A 15,232-nucleotide genomic window follows, 5' to 3' on the forward strand; every position below is an offset into this window, starting at 1 on the left:
TTGTATATAATGCTAATAAATGTTGTATATAATGCTTGATTTATACAGTGCTTTTTGCAGTATTCCTTGGTCTCTATAATGGAATAGGAAACTACTTCCTCTTGCCACTTGAGGGCAATAACATACACACACACTTAGTTTCAAGTCATTAAAACTCATTTTTTAACCACTCCACAGTTTGCCAATATGAAATCTATAGCTTTGGCAAGTCATTTAAGATATCTACTTTGTGCATGAGTAATTTTTCCAACAATTGTTTTCAGACAGATTCCCGTGAGTCAGAAGTTAACGGTGTCTTTAAGCAGCTTGGAAAATTCCAGAAAATGATGTCAAGCCTTTAGGCAATTAGCTTCTGATAGGAGGTGTACTGAATTGGAGGTGTACCTGTTGATGTATTTTAAGGCCTACCTTCAAACTCAGTGCCTCTTTGCTTGACATCATGGGAAAATTAAAAGAAATCAGCCAAGACCTCAGAAAAAAAAAAACAATTGTGGACCTCTACAAGTCTGGTTCATCCTTGGGAGCAATTTGCAAACACCTGACGGTACCACGTTCATCTGTGCAAACAATAGTATGAAAGTAAAAACACCATGGGACCACACAGCCATCATACCGCTCAGGAAGGAGACGCATTCTGTCTCCTTAAGATGAATGTAGTTTGGTGTGAAAAGTGAAAATCAATCCCATACCAGCAAAGGATTTTGAAGATGCTGGAGGAAACAAGTAGACAAGCATCTATATCTACAGTAAAACGAGTCCTATATTGATATAATCTGAAAGGCTGCTCAGCAAAGAAAAATCCTGTGCTCCAAAACCGCCATAAAAAAGCCAGACAACAGTTTGGAAGTGCACATGGGGACAAAGATCTTGCTTTCTGGAGAAATGTCCTCTGGTCTGATTAAACAAATTTAACTGTTTGGCCATAATGACTATCGTTATGTTTGGAGGAAAAAGGGGGAGGATTCCAAGCCGAAGAACACCATCCCAACCGTGAAGGATGGGGAGGGCAGCATCATGTTGTGCGGGTGCTTTGCTGCAGGAGGGACTGGTGCACTTCACAAAATAGATGGCATTATGAGGAAGGAAAATTACGTGGATATATTGAAGCAACATCAAGACATCAGCCAGGAAGTTAAAGCTTGGTCGCAAATGGGTCTTCCAAATGAACAATGACCCCAAGCATACCTCCAAAGTTGTGGCAAAATGGCTTAAGGACAACAAAGTCAAGGTATCGGAGTCACAAAGCTCTGACCTCAATCAGACAGAAAATTTGTGGGCCGAACTGTAAAAGCATGTGCGAGCAAGGAGGCCTGCAAACCTGACTCAGTTACGCCAGTTCTGTCTGGAGGAATGGGCCAATATTCCACCAACTTGTTGCGAGAACCTTGCGGAAGGCTACCCAAAATGTTTGACCCAAGTTAAACAATTTAAAGGCAATGCTACCACATACTAACAAAGTGTATTTAAACTTCTGACCCACTGGGAATGTGACGAAAGAAATAAAAAGCTAAAATAAATCATTCTCTCTACTATTATTCTGACATTTCACATTCTTAAAATAAAGTAGTGATCCTAACTGACCTAAGACAGGGAATGTTTTCTACGAGGAAATGTCAGGAATTGTGAAAAACTGAGTTTAAATGTATTTGGCTAAGATGTATGTAAACTTCTGACTTCAACTGAACTTCACTAAATGTTGGCATGTCATTAAAAGCTATTAACTCAGCGAGTATTGACACTGACTACCACCCCTGGAGTTGCGAGTTCGAATCCAGGGTGTGCTGAGTGACTCCAGCCAGGTCTCCTAAGCAACCACATCGGTTGCTAGGGAGGGTAGAGTCACATTGGGTAACCTCCTCGTGGTCACGAATAGTGGTTCTCACTCTCAATGGGGCGTGTGGCAAGTAGTGCGTGGATGGCGGAGAGCAGCATGAGCCTCCACATGCGGAGTCTCCGCGGTGTCATGCACAACGAGCCACATGATAAGATACACGGATTGACGGTCTCAGAAGCGGTGGCAACTGAAACTTGTCCTCCGCCACCCGGATTGAGGCGAGTAACCGCGTCACCACGAGGACCTACTAAGTAGTGGGAATTGGGCATTCCAAATTGGGAGAAAAGGGGATGTTGTTACTTTATAAAAAATAAAAAAAACTTAATGCATTACTGAGCAACAACACACTGTAAACATGAAGTGACAAGCATCAAATAAAGCAAAGACTTTTGATTATTTTAAAGAGATATTGAAGGACATTTTATTTAACAAAAACTTTGTCACCGAAGTTATATACCTAAAGGTGCTTCATTTTCCTTGTATTTCATTATGCATGACCTCTCTCTCTTGAATATAGATGTTTCACTCAGTGAAGGGACCAAAATGTTCTCAACATGCACCTGGATTACTGACAAATATAGGCAATCATAGATTTTATTCCAACTAGTTCAAAACATAAATCACACTCTCAAATGTGACAGCAGCTGACACAAAGCTTAAATGACAATTACTTTCATTTTATACATGTTATAGTCTCGTTCCAATTCTTAAAATATCGAAGAAAGGAAAAAAGCAAAAATCTACAAATAAAATAAAGTGGTAAAAACTGAGTACAGATACATACAAACCTAAAAATGGATTGTGATGAAGTCCCATGGTGGCGTTTTTATTCTCTTGCTTTTTTGTTTTAGGATCGGTCTCTTATCTCCTTGTCCATAAGGGTCAATCCTCTCCAACCAAAAGTCTCAAGTCCAGGGTCAAAATAGCATTTTACGGTTAGTTTTAAACTTGTGAATACTATGACAACAACTACAACAAAAAAAATCCAAGTTACACAGAGTACAGAGCAATTACCCTTTTCTCTCTGAAGTGGGGTTGCCACTAGAGGGGCAGGCTAGGAGAGGAGGACGGGCAAGAAAGAATTACTAGGTGCGGATCATCTGTGCATTTACTATAAGGGAATCAGGTGGTGAGGAACGGCCATTTGTAATTTCATTTAAGGCAGCCCGAATCAGATTTGAAACACACCTGTTTATTTGTTGTGCAACTAGAACATTTTTAATCCCCACTGTTGGGAGCTGGAAAGATGCATGTGACAGCCGGGTTTACTGGTGGGCACACTGCACTCCAGGGCCATGGTGTCCTCCTTCGTCATCTGAGCTGTCGTTGTATGCCTCGCGACGGTGACCACCAGAGGAGCTCTGGCTCATGTCGAATTCCTGCAGGTCTACCTCTTCTGCGTCTCCAGATATGACAGGCGCATCGGCCCGTGTAGGCAGCAAGTCCTCCAACTCCTACAAAAATTAAGGGAGATATTAGGATGATGTGCACTGCACAATGCCTCAATATTAAATGGGTAGTTAACCCAAAAAAATGTATCAAATTACCAACCATGTTGTTTTAAACCCATATGACTTTTTTCTTCAGTGGGACACAAAAGGAGATGTTAGGTAGAATGTTAGCCTCAGTTACCATTCACTTTCATTACAACTTTTCCATGCAATGTCAGTGCACAGTGACTGAAGCTAACCTTCTGCCTAACATCTCCTTTGTGTTCCAAGGAATAAAGAAAAAGTCAAACGGGCTTGGAACACAATGTTTAGTTTAATGCTGTATCAGCACCAAAGGATATTTTGATGGCAAGAACATGGAGTCAAACAATAAAATAAGCAAATAAATAAAAAACGATGAAATGAAAAAAAAAAAAAAAAGAAAAAAAAAAGAAAATCTTCATACAGAAACATTTTAATCTATTTAAGATTTTAGAAAATGTGGAACATCATGACAATTCTTATTTTTTGGAAGAACCATCCCTTTAACGATCACTGCAATGACTGAATAACTTACCGACAGTTTCTCTGGGCTTAACCAGTTGTTATCTGGGAACTGCACATCAAACTTAATAAACAAGTCTCCTTTCTCAAAGGGGTTGCGATACTGTGGCATGCCCTCTCCTCTAACAACTCTGACTGAACCTGCAAAGGACACAGTTTTTAGTTTATGACTTAAATCACTTAAACCTCTAAATGAAGTGTCAAATTTATATAGAGGACTCACCTGGTTCAATGACTTTGCCAGCTGGGTATTTTACTACAATCTGTCTACCATCTAAGTGTTTTAATGTGAAATGGAACCCACAAAGTGCTTCAACAAGGCCAATCTTATGGGTCATGTGCAAGTCACTGGCCTCTCTTCTGTATGTCTGTTGAAAGAGGAATAGATTTAGTTTCCCAGAAATAATATTTTGAACAAACAAATCATAAAACTGATGCTTTGTGACCTCATATTAGTCATAATCTGACTAGGGATGGGAACCGAGAACTGGTTCCACTTTGGAAAAAAAAAAAAAAAAAAAAATTACAAACCTTGAAAACAAATGATTTATGACTTTTGGTTCCAATAAACGTTCTGAACATGTATTTTTTTGCTATTTAGCAGCGCTGCCCCTCTACTGAATCTCTTATGAGCCAGTCCTTTTGAATCTACAGCACAACCAGTGTAGTCCGATTCCCAAAGAAATGTCTCTAGCTGGTTCTTTTTGGTCATTCTGACTTTCACCATGTCCACCTCTAAAATGAATCAATAACTGCTACCGTGTTATGTAATGTTGCACATATAGTGCCTGACACTTCAATCAGGCAGTTCAGTTACTGACTGGTTGTTCATTTGACAATGTGTAATTAAAGACCTACACATTAAGAGTTTTGTTGTAAATAGTGGAACTTTATTTTAAAAAACGGATGCCATTTTTTATTTAATATGTAGTTACACAGTAGGACCAATTATTGGGTTTTTGGATATTGCGTTTGGGTCTCAAAGTCTGTCAACACCTTTTTGCAAGAAGTTCATTAAATTTATCTACGATTTGATGCATCTACTCTGGTGAAATCGGAAATGATCACATCTTCATTTGGCAGTAAAAGCAATAAAAATTGAATTTCCAAAGTTCTCCTCAAAAGGTAGAACTATTAAATGGAACCATTACAGCAGTATTAAGATATATCAGAATTGTTAAATACTTTACAATTTCACTCCTGAAATTCAAAATGTCCAACATGTACAACAGCATGTTTATGAAAGACAGTCCCTGCAATCTGCTTCATTGTGCTGCAGAAGCTTAGCAGCCAAGAGGGCACTAAAGCCAGAACATTTGCATGGCTGAATCGCAGCACTAGAGAATGAGTGCTTTGTGACTCACTGCACCAAACACACACACTGTCGCTGTTAATTAAACTTCTTAGAGAGCCTTAGGATAAAGACTACTTAACCTCTCAAAAATCTGGGTGAGGGACATTTTTTTATATTCATTTTAATACACCTCACTAACAACCAACGCCACTGTTTATATACTTCGGAGAACACACCGAAGTCCCTTCAAAGGAATAGTTCACCCAAAAATGAAACTTCTCATTTTTCACTTACCCTGATGCCATTCCAGATGTGTATGACTGTCTTTCTTTAGCAGAACACAAATGAAGATTTATAGAAGATAGAGATCTGTCAGGTCCTTATAATGCAAGTAAACGGGTGCCAGCACTTAGACCAAAAATCACATTTAGGCAGCATAAAAGTAATCCATGCAAAGAATGTCTTCTGAAGCAAATCAATACATTTGTGTAAAAAATAAATCGATAATTAAAACATCTTTTTAAGTGCTTCCTGCCAGCAGTTAACATCACGTAGCTGTCGCGTGACGCAAGCGCGTCGGCGAGTTCACGCAGGTATTCGGAAACGGCGCTCATCAACTCACGCGAGAGTTTGGCCATTTCAAACAGCAGAGCTCTGGATGGAAGCGCCTATTTAAAGTTAAAATAGTTTTAATTATCGACTTGTTTCTTACATAAACCTATCGATTCACTTTAGAAGACTATTCTTTTGCATGAATTACTTTTATGCTGCCTAAATGTGACTTTTGGACCGTCAAAGTGCAGGCACCCGTGTACTTGCATTATAAGGACCTGACAGATCTCTATCTCCTAAAAATCTTTGTTTGTGTTCAGCTGAAGAAAGACAGTCATACACATCTGGGATGGCATCAGGGTAAGTGAATAAGAGAATTTTTTCATTTTTGGGTGAACTATTCCTTTAAGGCAAGTCATGTTACTCTGCAGCAATATTTGCAAAGCCTCCGGGAAGCTATTTTCTTGTCACATAAGTAAAACTACTATCTACTTGAATTAGGAAAGACAGAAATGTTCAAAATTTTCTCTGAAAATTATGATCAAATAACATTTAAAATCAGCAACAATGGTATCATAAATTGTGCTTATTTAAAAAAATAAATAAATAAAAAAAGCAAAAAAAAAAAAACAGAATTCGTATTTTTTCAGGCTGGTCCAGTTAATGCACATACATGTTCAGGTAAACACAGAGGATGTTTTGCCACTTTTAACAGTAAAAAGGGACTTTCATTCCTTCAACAGCCATATATAGCATTTAGATTATCCATTCATATCCGTATTATATATCTGGATTATACGCGTTACCTGTATAATCCTTTAAAGTCTCAGGATCACAAAAATGGTAAAGAAAAAAAAAAAAAAGACTTGCTTGCAGAATAATAATGCATCTGATCAATTAGAACAAACCATTACTGTGATTAAAGGAATAATTCAACCCAAAATGAAAATTCTCTTATTACCCTCATGCCATCCCAGATGTGTATGATTTTTTCTTCTGCAGAACCCAAACGAAGATTTGTAGAAGAATATTTCAGCTCTGTTGGTCAATACAATGCAAGTGACTGGTTTCCAGAACTTTGAAGCTCCAAAAAAGGACAAAAGCAGCATGAAAGTAAACCAATATAACTCCAGTGGTTAAATCCATATCTTCAGAACCGATATTATAGGTGTGGGTGAGAAACAGATCAATATTTAAATCCTTTACTATAAATCTCCCCCTTTGGACCAGCCCCAACCAATAGGTGGTGATATACTTGAATGCAAATTGCCACAAACAAAAGAATTTGAAAATGAAAGTGGAGATTTAAAGTAAAAATTACTTATATTGATCCATTTCTCACCCACACCTATCATCTCGCTTCTGAAGACATGGATTTAACATCTGAAGTCGTATGGATCGCTTTTATGCTCCCTTTGTTTTTTGGACCTTCAAAAATTCTGGCCACCATTCACTTGTATAGACTAACAGAGATTAAATATTCCTTTAAATCATCTTAATTTGTTTTTTTTGGGTGAACAATCCCTTTAAAATGGAAGTTAGCTACTCACTGAAAGATTATTTTTGAATTTTCTGATCTAAAATAGAAACAGCCACTATAGAAGCTCCTGAACTTTCTAAAAGTGAACGGTGTCATACCTCATGCTCCTTTTCCTGCAGGACCAGAACAATGTCTCCAGGTTCTACGCCAGGTGCCTGGTCAGCCTCTCCGCCAAAGGTGATCTTCTGTCCATGCTTCATACCTTTATCCACGTGCACTTCCAGAATTTTCACCTCTTTAATCACCTTTTTGCCCTCACACTTTTTGCAGCGGTCCTTCTCACTGATCACCTCACCTGTAAAATTTAGAAGTTTCCATTGAGAGGTTCTCATCATTTTTACCCTCTAGCTATTCAGAACTGATGTAATAACTCGTAATAATAAAAGTACAATCAGATGCAGAATGCAATAGCTTACCTTCACCATTACAGTCAGTACACACTGACTGCATCTGTTGGACCATACCAGGCGCCAGCTGTCTGATCATAATGCGCATACCACGCCCCCTGCAGGCTATACACTTCTGGACTGCACCAGACTTCCCTCCCTGGCTGCAGAGACAGAAAATCAGCAGCAAGCATGAGCACATATAGACTTAACCCAAAGTTAAAAAAAAAAAAAAACTATAAAAGCCTTGGTGGTCAGTTCAGTTAAGTTACAAATAGCAATAATACCAGACTGATACCAGGCTCATAAAAACAGGATTATAGTGAATTGATAGGGTGTGGTTGGAGAGACAGTACTTAAGCTACTTTTTCCTTAAACACCCATACACTTAAGAAATAAAGAACTATTACTCACCCATTACAAGTGCTACACAGAACATTCTTGCTCAGTTGTAATTTGGTTGTTTTTCCATTGTATAAGTCTTCAAGAGACACCCTATGAGAAACAAAGCAGTGTTAAAAGCTCTTCTAGAATATTCAAATCACAAAATAAGAGCAGTTTGAAAATAGTTCACCCATTATGGAGGATGACACCTGCAAAAATAAATATACACAAATACATCCATATATTTGTGCATAAATAATTAAATGTGCAAGGAGATATACAAATAATGAAATAAATAAAATGCACCCATTAAACGCATAATACAATATCAAACGGTTGAGGAAATGCAAAAATGTTAAAAGGAAATGTAAAACTGAAAGTTGATTTAATTCTATATTTAATCATTCTTTTATTTCTGTATTTATTTTTCCTTCGTGCAAAATGCTGAGTGGAAGTCAATCAAACATCAGTAGGCGGACTTTATGACACCATTGGCTGATCATTGTAAAAGTTCTTCACTTGACTATAAGGACAATACCAAATTTTCACAATCAACCAATTAATAAAAGTTTAGCAAAGGATCTCGTTTTTATGACTTTCCAAACTATCCGCTGCCTCGGAGCAACAGCTATCGACCTTCTCTTCACCATGGTGAAACTGCAAACTCCCGCCAAAAACCACTGCACCTGGTATCGATAGTTTGACTGTGATGCCTGAACAGCAGTTCACATCCTCTCATTGGCAAATAAATACAGAAAAGCATACAGAAATAAAAAATAAAAAAAAATACAGAAAATGTGGAATAAAAATCTATTTGACATTTCCTTTAACAATTAGCTCAGTCAGCGTCAATACTCGCTACCACCCCTGGAGTCGTGAGTTCGAATCCAGGGTGTGCTGAGTGACTCCAGCCAGGTCTCCTAAGCAACCAATTTGGCCCTGTTGCTAGGGAGGTTATAGTCACATGGGGTAACCTCCTCATGGTCGTGATTAGTGGTTCTCGCTCACAGTGGGGCACGTGGTAAGTTGTGCATGGATCGCGGAGAGTAGCATGAGCCTCCACATGCTGCGAGTCTCCGCGGTGTCATGCACAGCGTGGATTGACTGTCTCAGAAGCAGAGGCAACTGAGACTTGTCCTCCACCACCCAGATTGAGATGAGTAACCATGCCACCACGAGAACCTACTAAGTAGTGGGAATTGGGCAGAAAAGGTGATTTAAAAAAAAAAAAAAAAAAAAAATATATATATATTTAAAAAAATAAATAAAAATATTTGCATTTCCCCAACCATTTATATTGTATTTTTTTTCCTATCAATTGCTGCATTTATTTATTTGTATATCTCCTCTTACATTTTACATTATTTAGACCTATATAAACTCAGCAAAAAATAAACGACCTCTCACTTTCAACTGCTTTATTTTCAGCAAACTTAACCTGTGTAAATATTTTTACGAACATAAAAAGATTCAACAACTAAGACATAAACTGACATTTCACAGACATGTGGCTAACAGAAATTGAATAATGTGTCCTGAACAAAGGGGGTGTCAAAATCAAAAGTAACAGTCAGTATCTGGTGTGGCCACCAGCTGCATTAAGTACTGCAGTGCATCTCCTCCTCATGGACTGCACCAGATTTGCCAATTCTTGCTGTGAGATGTTACCCCACTCATCCACCAAGGCACTCGCAAGTTCCCGGAAATATCTGGGTTGAAATGGCACTAGCCCTCACCCTCCGATACAACAGGTCCCAGACATGCTCAATGGGATTGAGATCCGGGCTCTTCGCTGGCCATGGCAGAACACTGACATTCCTGTCTTGCAGGAAATCATGCACAAGAACGAGCAGTATGGCTGGTGGCATTGTTATGCTGGAGGGTCATGTCAGGATGAGCCTGCAGGAAGGGTACCACATGAGGGAGGATGTCGTCTTTCCTGTAACGCACAGCGTTGAGATTGCCTACAATGACGACAAGCTCAGTCCGATGATGCTGTGACACACCGCCCCAGACCATGATGGAACCTCCACCTCCAAATCGATCCCACTCCAGAGTACAGGCCGCAGTGTAACACTCATTCCTATGACGATAAACGCGAGTCTGACCAACACCCCTGGTAAGACAAATCCGTGACTCGTCAGTGAAGAGCACTTTTTGCCAGTTCTGTCTGGTCCAGCGAAGGTGGGTTTGTGCCCATAGGTGACGTTGTTGCCGGTGATGTCTGGTAAGGACCTGCCTTACAACAGGCCTACAAGCCCTCAGTCCAGCCTCTCTCAGCCTATTGCGGACAGTCTGAGCACTGATGGAGGGATTGTGCATTCCTGGTGTAACTCGGGCAGTTGTTGTTGCCATCCTATACCTGTCCCGCAGGTGTGATATTCGGATGTACCGATCCTGTGCAGGTGTTGTTAAATGTCTGCCACTGCGAGGACGATCGGCTGTGCTTCCTGTCTCCCTGTAGCGCTGTCTTAGGCATCTCACAGTACGGACATTGCAATTTATTGCCCTGGCCACATCTGCAGTCCTCATTCCTCCATGCCGCATGCCTAAGGCACGTTCACGCAGATGAGCAGGGACCTTGGGCATCTTTGTTTTGGTGTTTTTCAGAGTCAGTAGAAAGGTCTCTTTAGTGTCCTAAGTTTTTATAACTGTGACCTTAATTGCCTACTGTCTGTAAGCTGTGTGTCTTAATGATCGTTCCACAGGTGCATTTACATTAATTGTTTATGGTTCATTGAACAAGTATGGAAAACATTGTTTAAACCCTTTACAATAAAGATCTGTAAAGTTATTTGGATTTTTACAAAATTCTCTTTAAAATACAGTGTCCTGAAAAAGGGACGTATATTTCTTCATGAAAAAGCAGATTTATGTATTTATTGTTTTTCGTCCTCCATACACCCATGTTTCATATTCATTTAAAGAAATCCAAGTTAAAACTGTAATTGCAGATATTTAACATTTCTACAAAAAGATGCTTTACACGTGCTTGGTGACAGTGACAGAAAACAGGACTTGAGGACAATGAAGAAATAGCGAAAAGGGTCAGTGCGACCGCTCAAGGACAGCTGAGAACAGCATAAACACCATTTCTACTTAAGTCTCTTTAAATAAGGAAATCCCTAGAAAACCACAAGCTGTGTGAACTTCACTCACTTTAGGGGGTGGACCATATCCTCCCCTCTCCGCCGGCCACCATTCCTGTTCCGGCTCTGTCCACCCATGAAGCCAAAGAGGCCTCCACCAAAGATATGGGAAAAGATGTCATCCATACCACCACCTCCACAGCCCCCTTCTCGCAGACCCTGCTCCCCATAACGGTCGTACAATTCCTTCTTCTCTGGGTTAGTTAGTACTTCATATGCAAAGCTAATCTCTTTGAACTGAAAAGAATAAGAGGTAAGAATAACTGTGTCCTTAAAGCAGATAGAATGGAGGAGTTAAGCAGCAGATAATCAATATCAAGGTTCTAAAACATTAATAAGGTCAAAATTTGACCTTTTTTTAATCCCCTTTTCTCCCAGTTTGGCATGCCCAATTCCCACTACATAATAGGTCCTCGTGATGGCCCAGTTACTCATCTCAATCCGGGTGGCGGAGGACAAGTCTCAGTTGCCACCGCTTCTGAGACAGTCAATCCGCGCATCTTATCACGTGGCTCGTTGTGCATGACACCGCGGAGACTCCGCATGTGGAGGCTCATGCTACTCTCCGCGATCCACGCACAACTTACCACGCGCCCCACTGAGAGCGAGAACCACTAATTATGACCACGGGGAGGTTACCCCATGTGACTCTACCCTCCCTAGCAACCGGGCCAATTTGGTTGCTTAGGAAACCTGGCTGGAGTCACTCAGCACGCCCTGGATTCCAACTCGCGACTCCAGGGGTGGTAGTAAGCGTCAATACTCGCTGAGCTACCCAGGCCCCCAAAAAATTTGACCTCTTAAAAATGCTGTCTGTTCGAACATTAACAAATAAAAATAGCAAAAGTATTCATGAACTCTTCAACGCATTTCATTTGAACCTGAAAATGTGTAAAGAGGCATAACAGTTGATCAACAACATGAATTACAGCATTCCAACTATCTAAATACATAATGTCTTGACATATCAGCATGCTCCATATTTGGACACATGTAAAACAGAAAGAATATTCTTACCTTGTCGCCAGCATTTGGGTTTTTGTCAGGGTGATATTCCTTTGCTAATTTTCGATAAGCCTGAAATATATATATACATATAGGGTTTCATATAGGTTAGTATGACCAGACTATAGTTCCTGCATATCCTAACATCAAGCAAACTCAACTATTTTCCCACAAGAACATGAGCCTTAAGTAAAACAGGACTGAACAAACAGCCAACAATATCTTGAGATAAACTAAGATATAGTTTGAGAACTAGGCCAATTGCGTATAGAAGCTCATCTGAATCAACAGCATTTGTGGTAAAATGATAACGATCTAAAATTATTTCAACTCATCCCTTGTTTATTTAATAAAACAAAAGCAGCAAAAATAGTGGTTACAGTGAGGCACTGACAATGGAAGTGAATGGGGCCAGTCCATTAACACCGAAATACACACCGCTTCAAAAGTATAGCCACAAGACATCATTTCACGCGTTAATACGATTTTTGTGATAAAATCGCTTACTAACCTTATCTATGTAAAGCTATATCCAATATTACAACTCCATTGTCATGACGACATAAAACACCATGTATCTAATAAAAATCCCTAATTGTAGGACAATAAAATCCTGTTATCACGTATAATGTTTATGTACTGGCCCCGTTTACTTCCACTGTAAGTGTCTTTCTGTAACAACGTTTGCTGATTTTTCACTCGGAATAATTTTTTTTTGTAATATAATCAAAATTATGCCACAAATGCAAATGCTATGGATTGATTTGAACGATTATTTGACATGTTGCCTTGTGCGTCTGCGTCATACTCATGTGAATCCCGTGTGGTCTTGAACGGGGCAACTCGTTGCTAATACTCGCTATCAACCAACAACAGCAGCCATTAGTCACAATTTACTAGTACTACTGACTCTGGTTAAATAAGGCATAATAGTCGCTTTCAAGAGTTATCAAATGAAGACACTATGTTTTGCGCCTGAGCGTTTACCTCTCTGTGCCAAACACACAATACACTGAGCATGACTAATGGCGCTACACCTAACATATAAAGTAACTACATGACAGTCATATGCGAGAGTCCAGATTTAGGTTTGAACGAAATTATTTTTTACATGTGGCCTTTTTGGCACAATGACACATTACGGGAAAAGCCCCGAGCCAAGGCCTCCACACCGGCCACACGTTGAGCTGCTCCAGGACAATATGTGCTACATGATGACTCCATTTAGTGTCCATGTCCACAGAATAAATTACAGTTTTAGGAGGTAAATGGATGGGGAAAGAGACAGCTGATATGCTTTATTAAACCCTACGACAGACTTCTGTTTGAGAGGTTTCGCCCGTTGATCTGGTAACTATAAACACTAGGCCAAACACACGACGAGCTTTAGCTCAGTGCTAATCCTCTCTCTCTTCCTGATTCTCACACAAAACCCAGCCGGTTTACACGCTCAAACATCCTCGACAATTAAAGACGAGACAAATAAATCGCTACCTTTTTCAGTTCGTTTTCTGTGGCCGAGGGGGAGACCCCGAGAATGTCGTATAGTTTGGTATCGGCAACGTTGGACATGGCTGTGCTGAGTGAAGGACTGTCTGCGGGGAAACGGAGAGCTGAAGAGAGAAACCGGCCGGAAGCGTCAATTTTAACCTCTCTACAACACGCGCCTCCTCTCACAGGACGAGCACATGTGTCATCATGATGGAGAAGATGCCCCATTGAGACATTCTGTTGACGAATAGTGTTTAAATAATTAAATAAAAGAGATTTTTTACATCGTATACAGCTTTTGGGAATTTTGGGACCAGTGTTGATGTCTGCCGGTTGATGTCAGTAGCAAAAATGACCGTGTCAAGTTACATTATAGTTGTATAATTTCTAGCTATTTTATATATATATATATATAGATATATATATATTACATATATATATATATATATATATATATATATATATATATATATATATAAACAGTATGTAAATAAAACATTTAATAAACATTTGTTTTAATATAAATTGTAAAAAATAATATATATATATTGTTTTTTTTTTGTTTTTTTTTCTGGTTGGGCACTTGGGTTAGTGAAAATAGGCTCGTTAGAGATGAGTAAGTTCTGCGCAGAACCGATCACCGGTGATCAGCGACAGGTGCATGCCGGTTAGAAATCTGTCCGACTTGCTGTGACGTCATGACGATGTATGTCAGAAAATGTCCCGCGAGAGCGAGGCGCCGCAGTTGTAGCAGGCAGGCGGCGCTGTTGCTTTTTCCGAGCTTTTTTTATTTTTATTTTTATTATTATTATTATTATTTTATTATTATTATTATTATTATTATTATTATTGAATGCGAGGATATACAGACTAAAGAAACCAAAGCTTAACAAATCAAGGACCATATGTAAACATGACAAGAAGCTAAGAAAAAGCATACAAAGGTAACACCTTACAAAGGCCTTGATAAATAAAAACCAGAAAGAGAAGAGACAGAGAAGGAGAACAAGAGGGCACGAAATTAACCCTTTATACATCAATTAAAGAACAAACATTAAAAACACTGCAAATTGTAATAGTTCTGAGTGCTTTCTTATTTCTGGAAGATAGTATTCAGGTACAGTTTTATTTATTTTTTCAAAAAGACACGGAAAACTAGTTTGTTATTAGTGAATTTGCAATTATGGATATAGAATTTGCCTAGAAGATCAAATACATGTATTTAGACATTATTAGCTATGAAAATTTTAACATCCTTCCAAAACTGTTGGACATAATGACGGGTCCAAAATAAATGGAGGACAGTTTCAGTTTTTTTTTTTTTTTTTTTTTTAGAATTATTATTATTAAATGATATCCACTTTATCAGCAATAGCACATGAACTTGAATCCCGTGATATCTGCCTGTGATCTTGTGTCTGATCCAGTACGAGAAGTGAGAAATGTCCGACTTGACAGCACTTATTTCACTCCTCCCCCTCACTGCAGTCGTCTACGCTTTTTGTCAGAAGTGACTTGATAGGTGTGGGTGAGAAACGGATCAATATTTAAGTACATTTTTACTTGAAATTCTTCCTGCCCAGTAAGGGGCATATGCATAAAG

At 39.2% G+C, this 15,232-nt stretch overlaps 1 protein-coding gene across 1 annotated transcript; it reads right to left on the reverse strand.

Moving 5' to 3' along the window:
• Positions 1-2,221: 2,221 nt before the first annotated feature.
• On the reverse strand, positions 2,222-13,872 carry dnaja2a (DnaJ heat shock protein family (Hsp40) member A2a). The gene is made up of 9 exons (XM_051699070.1): positions 13,633-13,872; positions 12,151-12,210; positions 11,144-11,370; positions 8,015-8,095; positions 7,631-7,764; positions 7,313-7,509; positions 4,052-4,196; positions 3,842-3,969; positions 2,222-3,288 (listed from the first exon to the last, which is right to left on the reverse strand). Exons 1-9 carry the CDS (start codon positions 13,855-13,857, stop codon positions 3,100-3,102), a joined length of 1,386 nt encoding a protein of 461 aa, XP_051555030.1. The 5' UTR covers positions 13,858-13,872; the 3' UTR covers positions 2,222-3,099.
• Between the last annotated feature and the right edge of the window lie 1,360 nt (positions 13,873-15,232).

The sequence above is a fragment of the Myxocyprinus asiaticus genome, chromosome 1 (genome assembly GCF_019703515.2).
Source record: "Myxocyprinus asiaticus isolate MX2 ecotype Aquarium Trade chromosome 1, UBuf_Myxa_2, whole genome shotgun sequence".
Lineage (NCBI taxonomy): Eukaryota > Metazoa > Chordata > Actinopteri > Cypriniformes > Catostomidae > Myxocyprinus > Myxocyprinus asiaticus.

Coding starts and splice junctions, on each gene's coding strand:
- dnaja2a (XM_051699070.1), bottom strand. CDS start 13,857: ATGGGGCATCTTCTCCATCATGATGACACATGTGCTCGTCCTGTGAGA. Junction 11,371..12,150: donor ACCCAAATGCTGGCGACAAG/GTAAGAATATTC, acceptor TATTCTTTTCAG/TTCAAAGAGATTAGCTTTGC. Junction 4,197..7,312: donor TGCAGGAAAAGGAGCATGAG/GTATGACACCGT, acceptor CTCTTTCAACAG/ACATACAGAAGAGAGGCCAG.